Source organism: Melanaphis sacchari, unplaced genomic scaffold, assembly GCF_002803265.2.
Source record: "Melanaphis sacchari strain LSU unplaced genomic scaffold, SCAv2.0 Contig23_pilon_pilon, whole genome shotgun sequence".
Taxonomy (NCBI): Eukaryota; Metazoa; Arthropoda; class Insecta; order Hemiptera; family Aphididae; genus Melanaphis; species Melanaphis sacchari.
In genome coordinates, this window is record NW_020271114.1 from 4651340 (window position 1) to 4676113 (window position 24774).

At 27.2% G+C, this 24774-nt stretch overlaps 4 protein-coding genes across 9 annotated transcripts; 2 read left to right on the plus strand and 2 right to left on the minus strand.

Moving 5' to 3' along the window:
* The first annotated feature begins 5342 nt into the window (after positions 1–5342).
* Positions 5343–11174, plus strand: LOC112594779 (cytochrome b561-like). 4 transcript variants are annotated; one of them, XM_025339761.1, is made up of 7 exons: positions 5343–5443; positions 6124–6185; positions 8707–8826; positions 8891–9032; positions 10398–10606; positions 10701–10855; positions 10916–11174. In XM_025339761.1, the coding sequence occupies exons 3-7, from the start codon at positions 8779–8781 to the stop codon at positions 11067–11069; spliced, it is 708 nt and encodes a 235-aa protein (XP_025195546.1). In that variant the 5' UTR covers positions 5343–5443; positions 6124–6185; positions 8707–8778; the 3' UTR covers positions 11070–11174. The 4 variants fall into 4 exon arrangements, with proteins under 4 accessions (XP_025195546.1, XP_025195549.1, XP_025195548.1 ...); XM_025339764.1 differs by lacking the exon at positions 6124–6185 and having other exon boundaries at positions 5370–5443; XM_025339763.1 differs by lacking the exons at positions 5343–5443; positions 6124–6185 and adding an exon at positions 8492–8647.
* A 3179-nt stretch (positions 11175–14353) lies between these two features.
* Positions 14354–16374, plus strand: LOC112594807 (signal peptidase complex subunit 3). 3 transcript variants are annotated; one of them, XM_025339813.1, is made up of 6 exons: positions 14354–14457; positions 14546–14727; positions 14819–14892; positions 15444–15532; positions 15612–15715; positions 16174–16374. In XM_025339813.1, exons 2-6 carry the CDS (start codon positions 14585–14587, stop codon positions 16292–16294), a joined length of 531 nt encoding a protein of 176 aa, XP_025195598.1. In that variant the 5' UTR covers positions 14354–14457; positions 14546–14584; the 3' UTR covers positions 16295–16374. The 3 variants fall into 3 exon arrangements, with proteins under 3 accessions (XP_025195598.1, XP_025195597.1, XP_025195596.1); XM_025339812.1 differs by having other exon boundaries at positions 14355–14461; XM_025339811.1 differs by having other exon boundaries at positions 14406–14727.
* Positions 16375–16461: 87 nt separating this feature from the next.
* On the minus strand, positions 16462–19682 carry LOC112594806 (FGFR1 oncogene partner 2 homolog). Its single transcript, XM_025339810.1, has 4 exons — positions 19085–19682; positions 18495–18743; positions 18276–18422; positions 16462–16610 (listed from the first exon to the last, which is right to left on the minus strand). Exons 1-4 carry the CDS (start codon positions 19217–19219, stop codon positions 16533–16535), a joined length of 609 nt encoding a protein of 202 aa, XP_025195595.1. The 5' UTR covers positions 19220–19682; the 3' UTR covers positions 16462–16532.
* A 3186-nt stretch (positions 19683–22868) lies between these two features.
* Positions 22869–23504, minus strand: LOC112594731. Its single transcript, XM_025339686.1, has one exon. The coding sequence runs from the start codon at positions 23502–23504 to the stop codon at positions 22869–22871; it is 636 nt and encodes a 211-aa protein (XP_025195471.1).
* Between the last annotated feature and the right edge of the window lie 1270 nt (positions 23505–24774).

A 24774-nucleotide genomic window follows, 5' to 3' on the forward strand; every position in this document is an offset into this window, starting at 1 on the left:
TTTCTTTATTATGCTATTTAAACTATACATTTTTATAACGAGTTAACTGTCTAACAATGGTATTCATTGGGTAATGCAAGTTTGTACCTATATTTGCGCCACCAGAAATTTTTTTTTATATATATTTATAATTTCCATTTTCAAAGGTCTTCATTTGTTTATTTCAGAAGTTATACAAAATTATAATTATTGTAGTACAATTTTTTTTTTTATTATTATTAATAATTATATATCTACGTCATTATTGCCTATGTTGTAGAATCCGTGAATTAAATTCGCAGGTATTCTATGCACATTGCTAAGGTCTAATATTATATTTATCGATAGCTAATATCATAAAACAAGTAGGTACTTAAATCCATGACAAATTAGATAGGTAGGTATCATCACAGTTTTTTAATACACATCCCCTGTTTAAATATTTCCTCACTTTGCCTTTATTGTAGTTCCCGCTTCTTATTGGCTGATATTATTATTGTTGTGTAAATACAAAATGTTCTCAATTCATTGAATATCCACAGAATAATCAAAATAAAAAAATTATCATTTTTTATCTAAAAAATGTTATCATCATAATTCGTAAATTGCTACCTACCTAATTTATTCTGTGTACCTACTTAACTATTAACTAATTAACCTAATCAACGAAAAATAGATCCTATGTCTTCATATACTAATAAACTGTTTAAATATAATCAATTTAAAAATTATTTGTTAACAATAATATACGTTATTCTTATGATTATGTGTTTTACTTAAATAAGATAACCTTGATCTCTAATATTTATATTGCACACCTCAGTCGAGTCCCCGAAACCTCGTTAATAAATACATAACTTGACCAGTAGGGAATGCAAGGTCCGCTAGCACCCGGTGAGGAGAGGACGTTACAGATATATTTCGACATGAAAAACTCCCACTCTCTTGTAGCAGGACACGTACGTCCATTACGATAGAACTGATCGAATTTTCTACAAGTAAGTGAACTTTGACTTTTACGGGAGATGTCGGCTGGTATTTTTCTTGATTTTAGTTTCTAGTAGACTCATTTTTTTTTTAGTTTAAATATCTCATTTATACCAAATTTCAATTGAAATTTCTTTTTTTTTTTTATACAGCATGCGTATGCAAGTTTTTATAAGATTTTAATGTTTCAGTAATATAAAATTAATGATCACATTTTACTACACTGTTGTTTACATTCAATTTGAATATTATAAAGATATAGACCATTACTATATTATAAACTATCAGTTGCCATATTTACACATAATTTACCATAGGATAAGATGAAATATTAATTCATTTTATCATTACTATGAATACGAATTGAACATTTAAAAATCGATGATTTATTACTTCTCAAAAACTAAACAAAGTTAGATTTGGGGAATTTAAAATTATAAATATAACCATAAATATATTATGTAAATATAAATGTATATATCAATAGTATCTAAATTAAAAAAAAAAAACTTATAGGTACGTAAAAACTATCAAAATTATTAAATTAATATTGAAAAAAATATTTTATACATTGTTTAATATTATACACACTTACGTATGTATTATAATGTTTATGTCACTTAAAACAATTATTAATTGCAGATTAATGTTAAATCATGTATCTAGAATATTGGATTACATTTGGTTACAAAGTGGTTATAAAATTTTGTGAAAATTTCGAATCAATCGAATCATTTTGAAGAGTACCGGGGTGCTTTATTGACGTTATAAAAACACCCAGAATTAAAGTTTGGAATTCTGAACTTCCTTGTAAGTTACAAAAAAGTTATTGTGGTTACATTTCGTTACATAGTGATTAAATAATTTTGTGAAATTTTAGTGTAAAATTTCATAATTTGGGGTCCTGGAGTGATGGATCTCTTATCGGGCGGTGGTAAACTCTCCCGATTTTATGGTAAACTCTCTCGATTTTTAAAAATAGTAAACTCTCCCGGGTCAACTTTATAGTTACCTGTAGGAAGTATGTAAGCTCTCCCAAGTTTTTTTAAATGTTATTGCTACACTACGAGTTGGCTACATTGCAAAGATTGGACTTCAATATCATCATCAACTTCAAAAACAACAAACGCTTGTGAGTCGTTCCATTCGCATTTAAATTCATATTTCTCAACTACTCATCTATCTTTTTTATATTCATTAATGCTCTAACGGATTTTCAAACTGAAATATACGTTAAAATTCAAAGTTGCAATAAATTAAATCGAGTAAAAATATTTATACAAACAATAAAGAAAAAAATATATCCCAAAAAATATTAGATTATAAAAAAAAATAAAATAGATTCCCTAATTTTTTTAAAATCTGTATGTTCTTATTATCAAAAACAATGATTTTAACATTTTTACGTATATTTTGTATTTGTAACTTATATTATTATTATTATTATTGAATATTTTTAAAAGAAACTTAAATGTATATTGGATTTTTTTAAATTTTATTTTTTATTGTATTTTGACTATAATATCATGTTCATAGCAGCTAAAGACATTAATTTATATTGTTATTATTATTATATATGATTGACTATTTTTAAACGCAACTTAAATGTATATTAAATTAATTTTATGATTTTTACTAGACCCGGGAGAGTTTACATGTTTCCGTCAGGTAGTACTGGAGTAGACCCGGGAGAGTGTACCATCGAGAGAATTTACAATCGCCCCTCTCATCACATACAACTTTGTATACTCCCGTAATTCGATCTCAAAATCGTGACTTGAAAATTTTGCCAAATCGTCTTTTAACCATTCTAATTCACATCATTAAATCTGCGGCTTATTATACCAAATCAACTTGTTCTATTAATTAAATGATAATTTTTCCAAAAGGATTTTTTTACTATCTTACATTCTAAACATAAATCTAATACTGTACAATTATTTTCTGTTTCTATAATCATATTATAAGCAGGCTCCAAATGACCGCTTGACGATAAGTAGGTCTAATACTTAACTAAATAAATAAAAACTTCTTACAATATAATATGGAATAAAATATACTCACATGATTGGAATTTCATATTAAATATAAGTATTTGTTCTCGTTTCAAATTATCGGATGAGATATTCATGCAGGAACAGTTAAACGCAAAGTGAATTAAATTCAAAATGGGCTTGGGTTAAACCCTATGATTTCTAAAGACATCACATCTACGTATAATGACCATTGTACGTCTATGTTTAATAACCATTCAAAGAGTCCTTTGAAAAATAGATACCGTCATACCATAAGGCATAAATCTTACGTTATTACTAACATCAGGTACTTGAGAATTGTTCAATTTTATTAATAAAAAAAAATATAAATTTGAACGATAATAATATTATTTTATTAAATATTTTTCAAGATATTAAGCTAAATTTCTTATCCTGTTAAATATAAATCGCGCTGAATCAAAATCAAAATATGTTAATGTAGTTATTGCAATCATTATCCAATTCATTTGTTTGTTTTCTCTTATTTGTTCAGACTCTATCACTTCAATTCTCCGAAGACCATATAATAATATTGCATCATCACATAATATTGGATATATGTCAACAGATTCTATTTTCAAAGCCCAATAATTCATAAAAGGACATCTGTATCTATAACAAAATTACTGATATTAGTAAATCTCCTCATATTATTCGAAATTTTTTTTTTTTTAATTTTTTTTTAAAGCTTATTATGATCTCATCTTCCGGAATCGATCGACCATAATGATAAACATGCATAACCATTATTCTTAATTCGATATTTATTGGTCGCAAAAGTGTTCTCACACGGCTTCTTTTAGGAAAATATTTGTAAAACGGATAGAAGCTGTATTATTTTCAGGTGACTCATCATCTCTATAAATTAAAATGAATACATAAACCGATTAATTTAACATTAAAATGTTATCACTTACTCAGGTGAAACGAATCTTGGAGGTGTTGGTAAGTGATTATCGTCACGAATACGATCCATATCTCAATTTTATAATTAAATAATCCAACACTAAACACGGATTTTAGCAATATAATTTTTTTAAATTCGGCTAGGAATGCTATTTATACTTCTTATATCCTATTATTATTTAAAGTATTGTATTTGTTTAAGTATACATTATAAGTGAATTCAATAAATGATTATAGTAATTTTCTACCTGTATTGCTTCAATGATATGTTAATGCATTGAATTTATTATGGGAGTATAGATTGGGTAGTGTTTTAAATAAATGTGAAATTTAATAATCAGTAATATAAAATAGAACAGATTACTTATACGATGTGGGAACCTATCCTTGTTCCAAGGTGAAAAGAAATATAATCCTGGAACATAATGTGTTGGAAATTGCAAACCTGAGAAAAAGTCTAATGAAGATGAAGACGATGTAATAAATATTACATCAATTGAAATTACGGACAACGAATTCAAGGGCCATAGTTTTTGGTTTGTGTTGTAAGCATGATGGCGTTTTTAAGAGACTTTTTTTTAAGTTGAAAAGCATGATTGAAATACCTACCTTACTAAATAAATTTGAAAATGATACTATAACTATATATTATTCCGATAAATGACGTGCGTATTTTACTATTTAAATATTTTAAATTAACATGATGCGAGTTTATCCATAAAATCGTTAATCATTCAGAAAATTTTACTGGCTCAATTAACTGGTTTTAAAACACGAGCTATAGAAACTCTTTGGAAACACGTCAAAAATAAATACAATATCAAAAAACACGCGGAGCGACTTACTTAGGTATTACTAGGGCCCGGATTTATATGCATTTACATGTTTTTTTCTGAATAGTCCAAAAAATAGCTAGGTAAGCTACAAGTTTGATTTGAAATCAATAGATCCTAAATATAATATGATTTTATAATTATTTTGTATATTTTTGCATATTTCTGTTTTTTACGATTTTTCATTGCATATAGTATACGATTTTTAAATGCATAATATTTAATATTTTGCTTATTTTAATTAAAATAACGTTATATTTATAAAGCATGTAATTTGACAAAGTCGTTTTGTTATCTTATCTGAGACTTATTGGGACAAGTAGTTATCTTTTATTGAGTAAATTTTAGTGAATCATACATTCGTTGTGTTTGTCGTGACCCATGTGTTTCATTCGATTTTATTTATTTATACTTAATAAAAATAAAAGAAATTTTTTCAACCGATTTTTTATATATTTTTGCATATTTAATGTGCATATTTGAATGATAATCAGTGAATAAACGTATGCATATTTTGTACGTTTTTAATGTATATAATTCCGGGCCCATATTACTAACCCAACTTCAAGAGGAGTGATGGCAATGGTTGAAAAAAAAAACCGAATACCTGTTCAATTCTTAGAAACGGTCAGAAGTTCGTGTAGACAACTACACAGTACATCATGAAAAAAAGTGATCAAGTAGAAAAACTGCATTATTAAGGTAAGAAAATTTTCATTTTTGGATAGTAAATACGTGTTCATATCATACTTATCCAACATCAAATGACGGTAGATAAAATATTTGACGAGTACCAAATTTTATTTGTAAAAAATACAGCATTTATTATTACTGACAAATGGTTTACCACTTGAAAATGATTCCGTTATCCTCTCATATAGATGGGACGTTGACGCTCCTCGGTTACTAGATTTCGACGTTTATAAGATTAAATATATTTTTTTATGTTTCTATCGACATTGAAACATTTAAAACACGTTCTACGTATTTCATTAACTTTTATTTTAAATACGTCATTTGAATTCTTGTAAATCATGAATTTTTGCTGGTCCCTTTAATTTTAATTTTTAAATTTGACTTTATTGCAAAAATCAATTATAAAAAAAAAAAAATATATAAGAATGCTAAATTTAAGTATTTTTGTGAAACTGTTAACACATAAATTAAATATTCTTCACTGTCTAATTCAAAACGTCATTGCATTTCGTTTCAGTTCCAGTTTCTAAAATAAGTAATAACTATGAGAAAGAAGTGACTAGTGTAGCACCGAATAGCAAACATATTGTTTTTTCTTTTAATACAAATATTATATTATAATATTTGTATAATATTTAATATAATATAATATTTATCTTTTATATCTACAAATATATATTATTTAGGAAAATCGAATTATTCGAATTCATCACACGCCTTAGGATTGCGAGCTAACAAAGTTTAAGTGGTAAGTATAGTTAAAAGTTATTATATTACATTTAATATCTTAATACGTATTAAATTTAATAAATTTATATTAATAATGATGATGATAATAATAATAATAATAATAATATGTTATTTAATAATTTAAAAAAATTAATTTTTATAAATTTTTGATGAAAATGTGCATACTAATTTGATAATATATGCAGGTTATGTTATTTGACTATATTTTCATATTTATCTATTATGTCTCTTATGAAATTTCTTTTGTCTATTGCCCCTTGTAATTTTTTTTTTTTTTTTTGTATTAATAATTAACTAAACTCGTACTATACCATTACATCAATATATTATAAAACATGTTAAATAAAAAATTGTGATATCAAAATTATTTTATTCTAAACGTTGCAGCACTTAATTCGGACGCACTAAATACGGTAAGGTATGGTAGGTAAAGTAACCTAACCTGTTTCTTGAGTAACATTAGATAAATTATTTAAATACATAATACAATATAAGAATATATAGTTAGCTATGCTTAGCCAATAATTTGATTACTTTAAAAATCATACATTTATACATTTTTATTACTGTATTAATTATTACCATATATTTTATGAATTAATGAATTATTTATCGAATATTTGTACTATTCCCATCACTAAAGTTTAAAATAATTATTTTACGTAGGTACCTTCCTTAATAAATTAGGTAGAGATATATAGGGCAGATATTTTCAATACAAACCTGTTTTTCTTGCATACAAGCCATTATTACTTATAAGTTAAAATTTGCACAATCATTTAAATCATTTAAGATTTATTAATAAACACTAATGTTTTAAACTAAACTAATGCATATGGTGTAATAAAAATATTTTTCTAAATTATATTTTATAATCTGAATGAAGCGATAATTGTATCGATTTTACAATGATGTGTGCTTTTTCGAGTATGTACACAATAAGTAGTCAACAAAATACTTTGACTTTTAACTTCGAGAGCTTAAAATTAGACTTAGTTTGTACTTTAAAAAGGTTAAAATTAATAATTCCCAATATTTTTTTTCTAATCAGGAAAAACAAACAAAAAATTAAGGAAATACTGAAATGTTTACGATGAATCAGTTTTTGATTAAATTTATATCTTTATTTTATTATATTTTATAATTTATCTATGTTTAGATAATTTTGAGTTTAGATATCTTATCTATAAATTTAAATTCTATGATGTAGTAAAATCTATCTCAGCACATTACTGAAAACGGTCCTTACATTTTTGATATGTTGCTTTATCGTTAATTTATTGAAACATATCATAGGTCATTAATAATCAGAAATGTGAGTTTATATTAAACAGTAGGTAGTATCAAACTGTATTATACAAGGTATTAAACACATGATATAAAATTATTTTATACTGACGGTATTAAAATAAAATTAAGACTTCATTTTTAGTTATCATAAATAATATTTTTTTTATTTAATATTATCATTTATAATTGTAACATACATATTTAGCATTCATGTGTTAGAAATGACTTAAATCAATTGTACTATTATAATATCATAAATATTGATATATATATATATATATATTTATTTATTTATTTATTGGCAAATAATAAATTAGCTCAAATTCTAATTTATTTTGAATGATATTTAGAAAATGTATTTAATAATTTAATAATATAATTTAGTATGAAATATGAATTGTAATAAAAACATTTTAAATTTAAATCATTTCTAGTGATTAAGTTTATGAAATTATGATACATTTTAAATCATAATAATTGGTAGCATGAGTGCATGACTAAATATTAATAATTGGTGAATTTGGTCTAAAATAATTATTGTATCGTGTATTTTTTTTTTTAATATTTTTGATCTTTTAGCCATTTTTCAATTAATTAATTTTAAAATGATTCATATGTTATATAACCTATGTTGAATTTCCGATAATTTAAGGCTCTACAAAGTTCTATATTATATAATACTGGTATAATATCGGTACATTACGGTAATATAAAAAAAAAAATTTAAAAAAAACCATTTTTTAACATCTCTACTAACAATAATAAAAATTATGTTTTATCATTTTTATTAGACATCAGAAAAATTTAGCTTACCTAATTAAAATAATTTATTAAGTAAAAATAAGGGATTCCCAATAAATTATTAAATATAAATTTACATCTTTAAGATAAATTATAAAGGAAGAATGACATAGTTTATAAATTTCTTAGACCATCTAAACTCAATGATTTTTTTTTTTAAACATTTTGAGTATAAATTCTTAAATGTTGGTTGCTTATCTGCCACACAAATGGTCAAAGACTTTAAATAGTGATTAAATAATAATAATCACGCTGTATATATATGTGTTATAACGAAAATGACTGCATCTATCAGTAGTATTAATTGGCAGTTAATATTTAACACTCGTTCAATACACAAGAACTATAATACCGGCACGCAAATAAATTGTATGTATTTTAAATATGTTTTAATATAATTAATGTATTGTTTTCCAAAATGTTTATAGCATAATATTTATCAAAATATTACAGCAACGTTAACAGAATAATTTTGGAGAATATCATTCATTTGTATTAAAATGACTGACAGTACTAAGTTATATAAAAAGTTCTATATACTATTTCAGGTAATATATTTGGATACATTTTTTTTTTATAAATGGTATTAGTTATTATATGCTTAAATTTAAGGTTATTGGATTAGCACTCATATATTTTGTATACTATTGGATTGTTGTATATCGGGGAGGATTTAGTTTTACGGTACCAAAAATAATATTCAATTGGCACCCATTATTGATGACAATTGCATTCATATATTTATTTGCAAATGGTAAGTTTCAACAAAATTTAAAAAACGTAATTATTTAAAATGGTTTGTATCAAAATTAAATTGATATCTTTAGTAAAATAATTATATTAGTTATTTAGTACATTCATAATTATATGGTATACAGTTCTAAAATACTGTATGAGTATACGCGAGATATGATACGGATTAGAAATGGAAGAAACAATTTTTTTTTAAGCACATAAATAGTGAAAATATTCCAAAATTCTGTACAATAAATAAATTTAATCAAAACCTCTCTAAATGTAAATATTAAAATTTTATTTTATTTAAAAAAATCAGGCAATTCTTGTCCTAAATATATCAACAAAAATGCTTTTTTTTAAATTTTACTCATTTTCTTAGAATATACGAGAACAAATTTCGACATTAGTATCGTAAATTCAATCATTATAAGTAAAGCGCGGATTTCTATACAATTGCATATTTTTTTCCCTGTTACTTTTTTGTATTTTTGTTAGTTATCTTCACGAATTATAACAATTTGAATTAAATGGTGAATTTTTTTTTTCATATTTAATGATTATTGCATGTTTTTGCATATTTCTAGAAAATTTGAAATATATTGAATATTAAAGCAAAAATTTTTAAAAAAATTGTGTAAAATAACATTTTGTCAAGTAGAAACGTTAAAAATAATTTTGTTGGCATTAAATTATAACCATAGCATGGATTTATATGCAATTTATTTTATTTTATTTTTCATATTTTTAGATTTTTTTCATATTTTATCTTCCTTCATGAATCATAAAAATTTGAATCTTATGGTGAAATTTTATTTGTACATTTCTATATATTTTTACAAAATTCAAAATATATTGTATATTAAAACGAAAAATGTTTATATACTTAGTTTATTTAAGTAATTAATTATTATAAGTTGTTTAATTTGTAAATTTTATATAGATAAAAAAAACTTTCTTGCATATTTGTTGTATATTTTTATGATTTTTACTGCATATTTCGATACTTTTTAGTGCATAAAAATCCGTGCTTTAATTATAAGAGTATCATAGCACTCTAATTATTAGCAACAAAACCGTTTCAAAATTCACATTTCAGAGATATCTGATAAAACGTACAAAATGTTTCTATGTGTATGTTGCGAGGGGGGGAGGTAATTTATGTCTTTACAATAATTATGCTAACTTATTAACAATGTATAATTTAATTTATGAAACAATATTAACTAAAATAATAAAATTAAAGAAAGTTCACGAATTTTGAATAAACAAAATAAGTATAAATAGTGTAAAAAATATTCTATATTTTTAATTTAAAATGTTCAAACTATCTTTATCTTACGACTATATCTAAATTTTATTTTTATTATTTATTGAATTTTAGCTATTCTTCATTATCGTACATTTCCAAACAATAAAAAACAAAATTTAAAAAACCAACATGCATTTATTCATGGCTGTATCATAATACTTATCGTAATTGCTAGTTTTGCTGCTTTTGTTTCACACCAATATGCTGTACCTAAAATTCCGCATTTGTATTCTTTACATAGTTGGTTGGGAGTTATCACTATTGTGATGTTCTTATCACAGGTAAGTCTATCCAATATATATATATGTATGTATAATTTATAATATAAATGTCATTGAATTGTTTTAATTATATATTTTTGATGATACTCTGTAGTTTATAAGTGGACTTTGGTGTTTCTTATACCCTGGAGTCGCTGCCCAACATAGAGAAACTTTGGCTCCTTATCACGTGTTCTTTGGCATTTCCATTTTCACTTTAGCAGTTGCAACTTCTGTACTAGGATTCACTGAAAAAATTATTTTTGCTCTGTATGTATTATTTATTTTTAACACAATTAAACGTTTACTACAAATTCAGTGTTTTCACAGGGATGATAAATACAAACTTTTGCCGTTAGATGCTGTGCTTGGAAATATTTTAGGCATTGTTTGTGTATTGTACTGTATACTAGTAGTTTATATGATTACCAAACCAGAATTCAAGAGGTCCCCTAAACTAGAATACGAAACTTTAATTAAATAAACATTTAAAATATATAATGTAAGTTTTAAGGTTTTGTGTTTGTAACTCAAGAAAAGATGTTGACTGAACTAATAAATTAAAGAAAAAAAATATTTTTTGAAATTATTCGGTTTTTATTATTTTGATACTTAAGAACCAAGAAAAATGCATGTGCATATTGAAATTGTTTGATATTTTAAATTAAATTTGTTCATTAACAAATATTTATTTTGATATGTACCTATAATTAGTTGAAAAAATGTGTCATTAGTAATCACTAATTAGATACTAATTATTTTATAATTTATGCATCAGTAACGTTTATATTGTACAGTTATGAGAAAATAGGGATCTGCAAACCCTATTTTCCGCACTATTTAAATAGCATACTGTATAGAGGATTAGTAAATTACATTTTAAATTAAACATCTAGCATAAAAATATTTATGTTATATAACATAGACATTGTTAACAAAGTTATATAATATATTATTTTTATTAATTTATTATTTGGACTCCTGCACTTCGACATAAATTAATATAAATGATAACGTTTAATTTCACAGTTTTACGCAACGCGTATTTTAATATATTTGATTACAAATTACTATTATTATAACTATTCTACTTAGTTACAATAGTAACTTAATTTTAGTGTGTAATCTCATTTTTCATAAATCCTAGTTATTTGTTGCCTTTTTCTAAATCTAATTTTTATACTCGAATGATATACAAAGATACACAAATTTATAAAAGAATAATATTTTATTTGTTTTCTGAAAAAAATTCAAGAAAATGTGAAAAAGTGTCGCGATCGACCTGTTAGTCACCCCTGAATTATATTATACATAATTTAATTGTTATCGAAATATATATACATATACATATAAGTGGTTGTTAAATCTTTACTTATAATAAGTTTCTGATTAGTCAAGTCTATAATAATTCTAAAAATGGCCTTTATATATATATATATAGTATTATGTGTTACCTTTTTCTTCTCTCTGACAATGTTTTCATTATTGACGTCTTGAAGGTAACTGGTATGCGTTTAAGAAATCACAACACTTATTTAATTTGATTAAACTCATTAATTTTATTATAAAACTTTTAATACATGAAATATTTTTAATTTTTATTGTTAACAATCTTCAATGCTTATGTCATCTTGTATATACGATCTGCGTAATCTTTTACTCACGCTTGTGATCGTAAAAGACATAAGGACACTAAGCGTGTGACCGGCGATGATCGGCCTTTTTATAATTAATATACTATTTGTGTGTGTGTTTTATCTATTGTTCTTATAATCTGACTATAGGTCATTTTATTATATTGTAATTAAATATTTAATTTTTATCTTACATGATTATATTAATAGATGACTTATAGCTAAAGGTTATAATTGTTTATTTTATTATACAGTAATTAAATATTTTATTTTTGTCGTATGTGATTATGTTAATAAATAACTTATAGGCTATAGCTAAAAGTCATAATTATTTATTTTATTATATGAATATTTAATTATGATTGCTTGGAAGCATATCATTACAAGTCTCTGACCTCCTTCATTCATATTGTTATTTCTAGGTTTAATAATTAGTCTAAGTACTACAGAAAATATTAGAAAATATATTATAAGTACATATTATGTATAATACCTATGTTATTTATTTATTAAAATTTGATCTTTTTTTTTCTTAGTTAGAAACTTTTAATAAATTAAATTGAAGTGTGTGAGTATCCTTTCATTAAAATTTCAAGTCATAATAATTCCATAAATAATCAGATTAAATTAATTATAGACAAATTTTTTTTACAAAATAGTTTATAATATGTAATAACAAGAAATAGAGAGATGAAATTAATATATACAAACGTTATTATTTGATAATTGAAAAAAAATGTTACAATTTGTCAAATAAAATAATTAGGTAATTATAACGCCATCTTTTAGTTTTTTTCTTTATTTCAAATTTTAAATTGAAAAAGGTCTAATAGCTCTACTATTAAAGTTTTTGTTGATTGTGGACAATATTTTTATAATTTTTTTATTGAAAACTCCGTACACAATATACTGGTTATATATATTCTTAACATTTTTAAATAATACTTAAATTAAAAACTTCTACGATGCGTTAATGCATAGATCAGGCACGTATACTGGGGGGGGGGTTCCCCCCCCCCCCCCCCCCCGGATATAATTTCTTTGAAAATTAAGTCAAATTATACACCTATTATTATAAAATATTTTTATTACTAGCTATTGGTTAGTTTTCTTTTGTTTATGTTAGTCGGGTATGAAATACAAGTTTATAATCTAGTAGTCGAATGAAGTGATAACTGATTACTGAGAATTACGCATGTGTGAGAACTGAACATGCGATATAAGCCTTTATATACCTAGAAAACTCACATTTTGTCAATAATCTTTTCTTATATCTCAATCGATGACCAAAAATTCCTATTAAATTGAAAATGTATGCATTATTAAATCAATACTGTACATTTTGGCCACATTATCTGTTACAACTGTTACTGCGAACGGTCATTCTCAACTCTTCGAAGACTTAAAACGTACTTATGAAACAATATAAGAGAAATCATACTTTTGGCACTACTAAACATATAACGAAATTTTGATTTAAATGTGGTAGAAATTATCGATAGATTTGCTAAGTTACCACGAAAATGGGATTTTATACTTTAATTTGTAATTTTTTAATGTATTATATATATATATTATTTGATTTTTTTTCTTCTATCTAGGTACTTAATAGTATAATATACTTTGGTAATTTTATGTGCATAGGTACTAATAAAATAAATGTCTGTTCTGTTCATAACATTTAAAGTTTTATTTATTATTATTATAATTGTTCTTATAAACTTACTTCTGAACAAATGACATACATAAAATTTGGATACTTAGCATAATAATTGTCATATTAAAAAATAATGAGTAACGAGGAAGAAATTGTTTTATTATGTTGCGGTAAAATTTATATTACTAAATTTTGTAAGCCCCCCTTCCCCGAAATTGTATTTTGTATACGTAACCTAACGTGCCTGGCATAGATACATGTTTTTTTGTTCTGGGGCGGACCCCTCCCCCTCCGTAAGTACACCACTGTAGTCTGTAATCATATTAAGTCTTAAGACAAACACCAATGTTTTGTTCTATTGATGGCAGACTAAAAAAATCGTTGTACAAAAAATAGTGAGAACGCAAACCCTTCCATCTACAAACGAACACGTAGTTCTACAGTGCCTGTTTTCTTGCAACCACGTCATATTTTTACTTTTCGTTACCGTTTAACATGAGATGTTCAACGTCACAATTTTCTGTTATCACTGTTATAATAGTTAATACTTGATAATATCCGTCACCCGTTAAAACGAAAAAGTGCGTACGTATTTATTTTTCATTTCTTTTTACAATGTTCGTTTAAGACTGAGCATTTTAATACACCCGCTGACGAATTGTGTTATAGAGTATTGAAAAATCGTTTGTCTGTCAAAATCCGTTACTCATGCATTCTTTACTATCTCGGGGCAATTCGGTGCTGGCGTACACGCTGAGTGTACTAGTTACTCTCACGTTCGCATGTTTCCTTTCCACCATATTGGTTGACTACCGTACCGGCACTGAGATGCAGACGCTCAAAATCGAAGTGTAAGTATATTGATGAGTGACCGACGTAGTCTCGGTTTACTTCTGTATCTTTTTGTACGATATTGATGTTAACCGATGAGTTTGTTTTCAGGAAAAACTTACCAGAGTATGGTGTATCCAAAAAGATCAATGACTTGGGTCATATAACATTCAATCTCGATGCAGATATCCTTTTTTTAAACGTACATAATATTAACATATTGGATAAATCATGTTATCCAAATCTATTGTATAGCGCTTAATATTTTTTTAAATATTTATTTTATTCCCGTTTTTATTCGATATTTTCTTTACTTCAGTTGCATAGTATAGAAATGTTTTAGTACTCAATAAACCATAATATTGTTTAAAAACTAACATAATGAACATATTCTACCATAAGTGTATTTATTGTTTACATCTATCAATTAGTTCAGTTCAAAATATAGTATTAATTTACCCATTTAATATTGACTACATATTTTATTATTTTGCATTTTCTAATTTTTTGAATATATTTTTTCTGTCTCTTATTAAAAAATGACTTGAATCCTTTAGGACCTAGAACATAGTATCGAGGTGTTGGCTTTTTTTTATTAATTGAAAATTATTAATTATATAATAAATATATTAAGTAACTTAATATATACATATACATATATATTGTTGTATTGCTTAATTATATTTTAAGAATCAAGTTATTGTAAGGTATTATTGACTTAACCATAGCTGTGCACATCTCACTAGCTTATTCAATTGGAACGTTAAACAATTGTTTGTGTACATGACTGCAGAATATGAGACACCTACAAATGCTTTAAATCAAGTAAACCATTTATGTTCATAGTTATATTATTTATCGAATTACTTGCACATTTTGTTTCATATTCTAATATTTTATTTAGGTAGTTTTATGGGACAAAATTATTTTGAGAGGTGAAAATTCCAACTTGCGCCTTAAAAATATGCGAACAAAATATTATTTTTGGGACGATGGTAATGGTTTAAGGTAACTAAATATTATAATCATATCTTACAAAAAAAAAAAAAAAAAATACATAATATTTATATATATATTTGCTTTTAACATAAAAATACTTAGGTCTAATTTAACACTAACAGATAACAAATACTTTGTTAGGTATAATAATATTAGTATATAATTTAATACTCACTAATCGAAATAAATTTTAAATTGAATTACATAATACAGATTTTATTCTCAGTTGATACAAGTTTTTGTCATGGGACAGTATGCCATTATATGAATAAAATTGTTATACTTATGTTAAGAAAGTCATTGCTTAAATTAAATTCATATTTTTATTATTATTAATTTATTTTGCTATTATTATTACTTCTACTAAAAAATGTTTATTAAGATTTGTTCAATCTATTAATATTATAGAAGAAAAATATTAAAATTTTGATAAAAATAGATAATTCAGTTATTATTATGTTTTACAGAGGAAATAAAAATGTGACTCTTACCTTGTCCTACAACATCATACCAAATGTGGGTCGACTGCCAATTGTAGGTGCCATCGGATCTCATACATTTAGTTTTCCTTCACAATATACACGATGATGACACAATATTGTTCCTTGATTTGAATATATGAATATAATATTTATGTTATATGTTAATATATGTTTTTTTCTTCAAAATTATTTTATTATTATCTAAATTTAAGTCCAAATGATTATGTTCATTATTTGTTTGTATTTTCTAAAATTATTATAATGACACAATTATTAATGACATTTGAATTTATTGTTTTTTGAGTATTTTGATTTAGCAATGGTAATGTATTAAGTTTACAAGTTTATGTAGATGCCGAAATTGTGTCGGGTCCTTTTTCTACAGATAGGTCACTGGATATTTTCAAAAGTTTTCTAAGTGTCTGTAAAAAAAATAAATACATATATATATATATATATAAACATAATATATATCTAATAACCAAACCATAATAATATTTAATTTATATAAAATTGTATTTAATCTAAATTCCATTTATCATTTATCATACATAATGTTATAACAAACACAATGTACATACTTCTAGGTATTTAATTTTATGATACATACATATTATTTATGTAATTGATTCAGTTACTAGTGAAACTTTAAAATTCCCTGTTATTTTTATATTTTCATAAAACCAACAACCATAATGATATTATAACACTTGAAAAATAATGTTTGTTTACGTACAATATTGATAAACATGCTTCATAATACAATATACATTTTTAAAATTATTATATTTTATTTTATATTAGAAATAAAACGAAGGAATACTCATTAAATTGTCTTATGTTTAGACTTAGCCTGTCAGTGGTTACAATATAAGTGCAGTGTTCACAATTAATAATGTGTAGGCATCATTGTTTTCATGTAAATATCACCAATTTAAATAATTACTATATAAATAAAATTAAACGATACAATTTTTTTGCCTTTTTTGTTATTTAGATGTGAAGAACTAAATAAATTATCTTATTTGATCATAATTGTGTTATTATTGTTTCAAGTTAAAAATATAATAAATAAATGGATGTAGAATTAAAAATTGGATTCTTTTAAAAATATAAATGATTTGAATGATGGTTATGATTTTGCATTTAAAATTGAGTATAAACAGTATTATTATAATATAATGGAGAAAATATTTTTATTGTTTTCTTTAATGTCAATCTTTATTATCTAAAAAATATGATCTCTGATTTACATTAAAAAAAAAACATTTGAGAAATTGTCAAAAAACAACTAGTATGATGCTTTTAATGCTTACACACGACGAATGATGTTATAGAAAGATAACAGAAAAATTAAATTAAAGGAATAACTAAGATTCATAATTAAAATTACATATTTATTACTATTATTGAATTTTATTTAAGAAACTTACTACTTTAAAAAATGCCAGAAATAGTTTTGAAATTTAAAACGCTATGCTGTTACCAAGCTTTGAATAATAAAAGTTAATTTAGTGGTTATGTAAATCAATGAAAAAATTTAAATATTTCTAATTTCAATTGTTATTCATATTGTACAATATACTCTATAAAAATAATAAAACAAAATGATGTATTAAGATAATAAATTCACATTTTTAATCATATTTGAAAAATATGAAGAATAGAAAATTATATTTTTTGGTTAAAAAAGTAGTTAAGTATACAAGAATTAGCAAGTAATACAATATGTTGATGAATCATGACATAAAAAGAACTGTTAAGAATAAGTTATATTTAAAGTGATGTATTTTTTATATTGTGTAAAATAATGTTAAGCTACACTAATGAATTATAAGCCAAAGTTTATATTTACAAACTATTTTTATCTGAAAAAAATGAAAAGAGTAAAAAATAAAAAATTGAGTTACATTAAGTATATTAATAAACTAATTAGTAAAAAAAAATAATTAAGTGAAAAAGTATAATAGTAAAGGTGATAATTTAAAAATAGAAAAAACAGTATGACGTATTATATGATGATTAAAGTTTGAATAAAGCTTTATTAATAGAGTAGATTTAAATAAAAACAAATAAATAACACATACTTGGTTTTCAATTTGTAACCTGCCAATAGTTTCTTCCTTTTTACTTGCTTCTTCAGCTTCTAAACGAGAAGCAAGACTCATGACAGCCATCATTTCTTTGATACGTTCTTCCTGTTGAATTATCAACGCATTTTTCTCTTCTATTGTCTGAAAGACAAAAACCAAGGGAAATTTATTCTATGAACTTATTCTTTGAATCTAGAGTATGACTTATTTTACCTTGGCTGTGATATTGTTAACAAGCTGGTCGGCACTGCTTTGGGAAATAAGATGTGAAACCTGAGACCGATATTTGCTCATGATCATTTCTAGCGCAGTCTGGTGTTCAGCAACCATTGCTCTTAATATTCGGTTTTCACGTACAATCTCTTGTAACTGCCGACTTTCTGTTCGAATAGAGTTGACCAGTTCTTCATGTGGCAGACCTCCTTCTTCCATGTCGTTGAGTTCTGATAAATCGTCCGTATACTAAAAAGAATCAACAGTCAAAAGGTTATAATTATCACTAGACTTGGACGCAAAACAATGATTGGTTGACTCATAGGTGGACTTAAGATTTGATTGTTAGAATCTCATACAATTTTTAAACAATATAATAACTAGTGGGGGGCTCATTCTACATCTATTAAAGTAATATTAACTAATGAATTACATTTTATTTTGTGCCTACTCTCAATAACTCTAAGAATATGAAGAATACGGGAGAGAGGAAGTGTCCAAAGCTCGTTCACTAACCCAAAGCTTACACATGCCTGAACCGATTATTTGATACCTATTTAATAATAATAATATTGTCATTATCTAGTCACTTGTTTCATGGCATCGATCTTCTTGTAGACGAACTGGGCTTGGGACAACAACGAATCGGCTGCTGTGTCGTGTTCTTTGAGTTTGGATGCCAATCGCTTGGCGTCGGACAATATCTGCTGTACGGTGACGGACATTACACAGGAGCACGCACGGTAGACGACCACAGAGTTGAGGTGCAATATGAGAACGACGACGATATCGTATCAATGTCGTCTTCGCAATTCTCGACGGATGTCTACGAGACGACGAGACGCGTGTAAGATAGTCTCTCGAAATGCCATTGACGACGTACGCACTCCATGAATTACACGATGGCGTTTTCAATTACAAAACAACGATTACGAGTTACGGCTGCGGACGTCTTAAAAATGGAAACGCGATCGAGCGTAGGCAGATCGAGTAGGTGCAGACCCTTAAGGTCTATCTATACGGGCAGCACGAGTGGGAAGGCGAATGGCGGTACGGAAATTTCCAGTCTTGACATAATATTGTTTTTACAATTCGTATGCGAACAACAAAACGATGCTCGGTGCTCGGCAAATTGCAAATCTGTTACTGTATTATCTAGACATTGTTTTTTTCAATATTATTATTATTAAAATTTGCGTGCTACCATTGATATAACTATGGATCAGCTGCTGCTGTAAAGCTTAGATAATAAAATAATATACACAGATAGGGCTCGTAGATAGTTATTATCTATGTCTTATCATGTACGTTTTGTGAGAACACCCGAACACGCCATTCAGATTTATGTACACGGACGGAAGGGCATATACATAATAAGGTAATCAGATATTAAAATCCGAAATGAAATACATTTTAAAACTTAACTCCTCTACAACGAAACAACCTTTCCAAGAAATAATTGTTCAATTGGTATATGTATTGTTCTATATTTCTATATTCTACACGCTTGTCCATATTAGGTAGATAATTTCTGGTTAGTCGCCTATTTTATTTGTTCACCCTATAATTTAAATATCAGCTATTATCAACTATAAAAATAAATATTCAAAATTAAATAAGTACTCTTCATTACTCATCTCAATTGCTTCTACAGATAAGAATAAAGCAGATTCTCTTGCCGAAGAACTATCAAAAGTATTCAAACCCCATCTCATTTCCTCATCAGCATTACACATGTCGACAATCATGGAATCTTTCCAGTAAACTTTATTTATATGGCTCCTCCTCCATAGAGGGTATTCTTGAAAAATTGGCAAACAACAAATCCCCAGGCTGTGATTTTATTTTCAACAAAGTTGTTAAAAATCTCCCTGTGAAAATGATCGCTCATCTATCATATACTTACATACGTATTTATAACACAGCCCTTCGCTTATCTTACTTTCCAACAACTGGATATAATCAATCATTGTCACAGTATACCTACTTAAATCTGGCAAGCCTCTAAAAGTCTAGAAAACCCTTCCACGTACAGGTCCATTAGTTCTCTACTAGTATTGGGTAAAATTCTTGAAATAATTATAATGAGTGTTATGGAGTGGGAATGTAGTCGTGTGGGATTTTGTTTAATAAGAAAGTTAGGGCAATAAGACGGGGGTTAAGGACAGAATATAATTCGTCGAGGAATTTGATGATGATATAAAGTGGTCGATCAGGCGATGCTGTGCTCGTTGTGGTTTCGGCGTAGACGTCTTTCTTTTACATTTGGACTGGTGACTCCGTTTTTTACATCTTCGCGGTGCGGGGGCACGGCATATGTTGGAATGGGATGATTTTTAAAAATTGTTTTTTGGTTTTGATGCGAATTATCACTTATTATATATTCATATATTTTTAAATTTTACATACCCTATTGTTGGCTGTGTGATTTCCTTCGCAGTTTGTACATTTTGTGGGTTCCTACTGTATTTTAGAGCAGTTGTTAGTGGCGTCTTCTGATCCGCATTTCACGGAACGCGGATAGTGATAACAATTATTTTGTGTATTTTTTAACTTCTGATAGTGGTGGGTGGTGACATTGAGGACTGGGGAGGACTGATTTTTCTCTTTGGGTTTTCGAATTTTACGATTAAGTTAAATATTTTGGTGGTTTTGAATATATTTTCTCTAATATATAATTTATAAGTGTTTCGAGCTAAGCTAATGTTGAAAAGAGGTAGTGGCAATTTATTTGTACGATAAGATATATTTGAAATACACTGATCTTTATGTACAAGGTCCTTTGGACAATTTACGATGTCCACGATGTAGTAGTGGATGTGGCGTAGTATTCTGTATTATACGATAAGGTTGAAAGATATAGGGGAGAAATGAATGATATTCGTAATCTGTGTCTACTAGATAAGAGTTAATGGCCGTGAATAATTTGATTCATGTGTTTGACTGTACGATAAAATTAGATCTATTATTAGCTTTATATGTGAAATTCTCTGGGCCCATCACGGGAGTTGATCTTCATTAAGTGTAACATAATCGATTACGTTTTCTGAGACAATACTTGAAAGTCTTAAATTACTTGGTTTTGATGAAGTCTTGTTAAATTTTGATGGTAAGACGAGTTAATTTTTAGTTTGGACAGAGATGTGTTAATATGTGTTAGGTAAAAGTATCAAACTATAAAATATAATTAATAATCAAATTATAAATTAACCATTACCATATATTAGCTTGTAATATTTTTAAAAAACGAATACAATTTTATGTACTTAGCACTGTTGTCAAGAACACTAGGATAGTGCATCAAAAAAGAGTACTTCCTAGTTCCTATGACGCTATGGAAAAGGGTACGTCTTACGCAAAGATATGGAGGCTTTAGTAATTTTAGTAATAATTAATAAATATTATAATTTGTAGATAAAAATGTTCTATGTACAATAAATAGATACTAAATCTAATATTACAGCTATTTCATATTTTTTTAAAATTATTTTTGTTTTTCGAAGACTATTATTATTGGTATAAATTTGAATAAGTAACAACTGAAAATTAATATGTCCTAATAACTAGATGGTAGATAGGTACTACAATTTTGTATTAAATATATCAACATTTTTAAAATTATTTATATTAAAAAAGACAGACTGTTATTTAAAAAATAAAAATCACACATCATGTATATATACCATACACGTGATGACTGATGACCTATAACGTACTCTTTTTTTATAGCCTCATAGAATAATACTCTTTTGATTCACTGTCCTAGTGTCATTGACAATAGTATTAAGTAGGTACATGAAATTGTACTCATTTTTTAAAAATATTTCAGGCTAATAAATGGTAACAATTTATTTATAATTTTATTATTCATTTACATTTTATGACTTTTATTCGACATTTTGACTTAACGCGTATTAATAAAATATATTACCTATACATCTTTAATGAAATTAAATATGTTGAAAACATAATATTATAATTCAATTAATTCAAACCGACTATACTGCAGAAGAAATTTATCCAGTTTTTATAATTTTTTAATAATAAGAGTCGGTTACCGTTTACATAGATCTTTTTTTCAGTCAAAATATTTACTAATTTAACTAAAAAAATAATCTTTTTTTCCTGTTATAACCGACGACGCCGCGGGATCTGCTTTCGCATTGCTTCCGCAGCGCCGCCATTGTTTATTGAAAATCAAACATTAAAACGTACGTGGGGGGTAGGCAGGATAGCTCCCCGACTTACCCCCCGTTCCTGCATTTTCAAATTATACATTTTGCCTAACGACTAACGGGATTTCGGACCTCTTCCTGACCTTCTCGGGCCGACTGGTGTCCGCCGCTCTGGATGTCTCGTTCTCCATCGGGGCAGTCACAACCGTGCAGTGCGCACATTCCCTTGTGCCCTTTGCAAAGCCTCATCTTCATGTTCATCCTTTTCTTTGGTCGACAGAATCGTCTCAACCATGCGAATGAACTCCAGACGATTAGTTTCAGCCTGTTTGCTGATTCTCCTTCGGGCTTCGGCGTCTTCTGGCAATGCGTGTGGCAGGGGATCGCACAGGATCTCCTCCACATCGCCCACGTTCGGAGATCGCCTCATAATCTTTGTCATTCGAGCGCGGTCGTCAAGCCATCTCGGGCAGATAAAAACCGTATGTTCAACAGTGTCGTCGGGGTCGGGGCAGTATACGCAATAGCTGTCGTCCGCCCGGTTGAACCTCTCCAGATAGCTCCGGTAGCATCCGTGCTCCGAAAGCATCTGTGTCAGTCGGAAAGTCAGGGTTAGCGGTGGTTTTGTTAACCAGCGCCCAACGTCAGGGAGGAGCCGGTGCGTCCATCTGCCTCTATCAGACCGGTCCCACCGAGCTTGCCAAGCTGCAATGCTGATTATTCTCTTCTGTTTTCTAACGTTGCCCGGGGCATCTAGGCGAACCCGAACTCTAGCCCTTTTTATAGCAGATAGCATTGAGGCCAATACTGACGAGGCGTCTGCTGAGACTGTCATGTAAGCACGTATTGTGCGGAGTGCAACGGTCTTCTGTGCTCTTGCCAGTTCTGCGCGATTCTTAGCCGTTTTTGTGCTGCGAACGGCCAGGTCGGCGAGGCGTACAGCATCTTACTGTTTGCCACAGTGCCAAGAAGCGCTCTTTTGCTTTGCGACGGTCCACCGAAGTTGGGCATCAATCTGCCTATGGCTTTCGCTGAATCGGTAGCCTTGCGGGAGGCCTGTTGTATATGTTTGGTGAACGAGAGCCACGTGTTAATCTCAACGCCAAGGTATCGCATTGACTGTTTGATAAGAATTACGTGTCCTTCAACTAGAAGATCCGAAGATTCGGATTGTCGTATTTGTACTAAAAAAAAAAAAAACTAATCTATATTATATTACTTTTTGCTATGGATATTCGGTATTCTGAACAATCTTTTTTAAGGAAAATAATTACAATTATTTTTATTTGTTTTTAAGGAAGCTTGTAAAACTTTTTAGGTGGGGATGACTCCCCCTTGCTAATTTCTTACAATGTAGATCATAAAAAATTAGTCCAATGTACACTTATTTAATTTATCATAGATAAGTGATTAGGTACCAGTTTGAATTATTTAAATAAAATTCTAGTATGCTGTAATTACAGTATTACACGTAAAGAAAATATTAATAATAATCAACGAATGATTCATAAAAATTGATGATAACCGTAGTTCCATAAATAATAATAAAATATTATCTTGAAGACAAAACTTGTATACATAACTAAGTTTTCTTTTTTAAATCGAAATGGGGATTTTTTCTTCATCTCATCTGAGAAATGTTTTGAAAAAATTCGTGTTAACTCTATTGTGTTATTGGCTATTGGTATAATCCAATTGTGTTTAATTTACCTAATGAACTATTTTGTTTATATTTTAAAACAAATGCATGCAGTACCGGATCTAGGGGAGGGCAATCCGGGGCACATGTCCCAGGCGCTACTCATAAAGGGGCGTCAATTTCTAATTATACAATAAGTAAAAAAAATGTTATTGATATAAAAGGGCACCAATTTCATATTTTTCCCCTGGTTAAAAAAATGTTATATCCGACATTGAATGCATGAAGTAAAATGTTAATTAAATCTGATATTAATAGATCCACTTATTAAGGGATTTAATGTAGGCAAATTTAATGACACGTGGAGAAAAATTTAAAATCTTGAAGTTACAAGTTGTCCCGTGTTAGTACCACTGTTGTTTGTTGTGCAATTATGACGCGTTTTGTTAAAAATAACCTTGTTGTT

Excerpts from the sequence above, each read along its gene's own strand:
- LOC112594731 (XM_025339686.1), bottom strand. The coding sequence starts at position 23,504 with ATGACAGTCTCAGCAGACGCCTCGTCAGTATTGGCCTCAATGCTATCT.
- LOC112594806 (XM_025339810.1), bottom strand. The coding sequence starts at position 19,219 with ATGTCCGTCACCGTACAGCAGATATTGTCCGACGCCAAGCGATTGGCA. Across the intron at positions 18,744-19,084 it reads AGATCGATGCCATGAAACAA|TATACGGACGATTTATCAGA; the intron begins GTGACTAGATAA and ends GATTCTTTTTAG. Across the intron at positions 18,423-18,494 it reads TTAACAATATCACAGCCAAG|ACAATAGAAGAGAAAAATGC; the intron begins GTAAAATAAGTC and ends TTTGTCTTTCAG.
- LOC112594779 (XM_025339761.1), top strand. The coding sequence starts at position 8,779 with ATGACTGACAGTACTAAGTTATATAAAAAGTTCTATATACTATTTCAG. Across the intron at positions 9,033-10,397 it reads CATATATTTATTTGCAAATG|CTATTCTTCATTATCGTACA; the intron begins GTAAGTTTCAAC and ends ATTGAATTTTAG. Across the intron at positions 10,607-10,700 it reads TTGTGATGTTCTTATCACAG|TTTATAAGTGGACTTTGGTG; the intron begins GTAAGTCTATCC and ends GATACTCTGTAG.
- LOC112594807 (XM_025339813.1), top strand. The coding sequence starts at position 14,585 with ATGCATTCTTTACTATCTCGGGGCAATTCGGTGCTGGCGTACACGCTG. Across the intron at positions 14,728-14,818 it reads CAGACGCTCAAAATCGAAGT|GAAAAACTTACCAGAGTATG; the intron begins GTAAGTATATTG and ends GTTTGTTTTCAG. Across the intron at positions 15,716-16,173 it reads GACGATGGTAATGGTTTAAG|AGGAAATAAAAATGTGACTC; the intron begins GTAACTAAATAT and ends TATGTTTTACAG.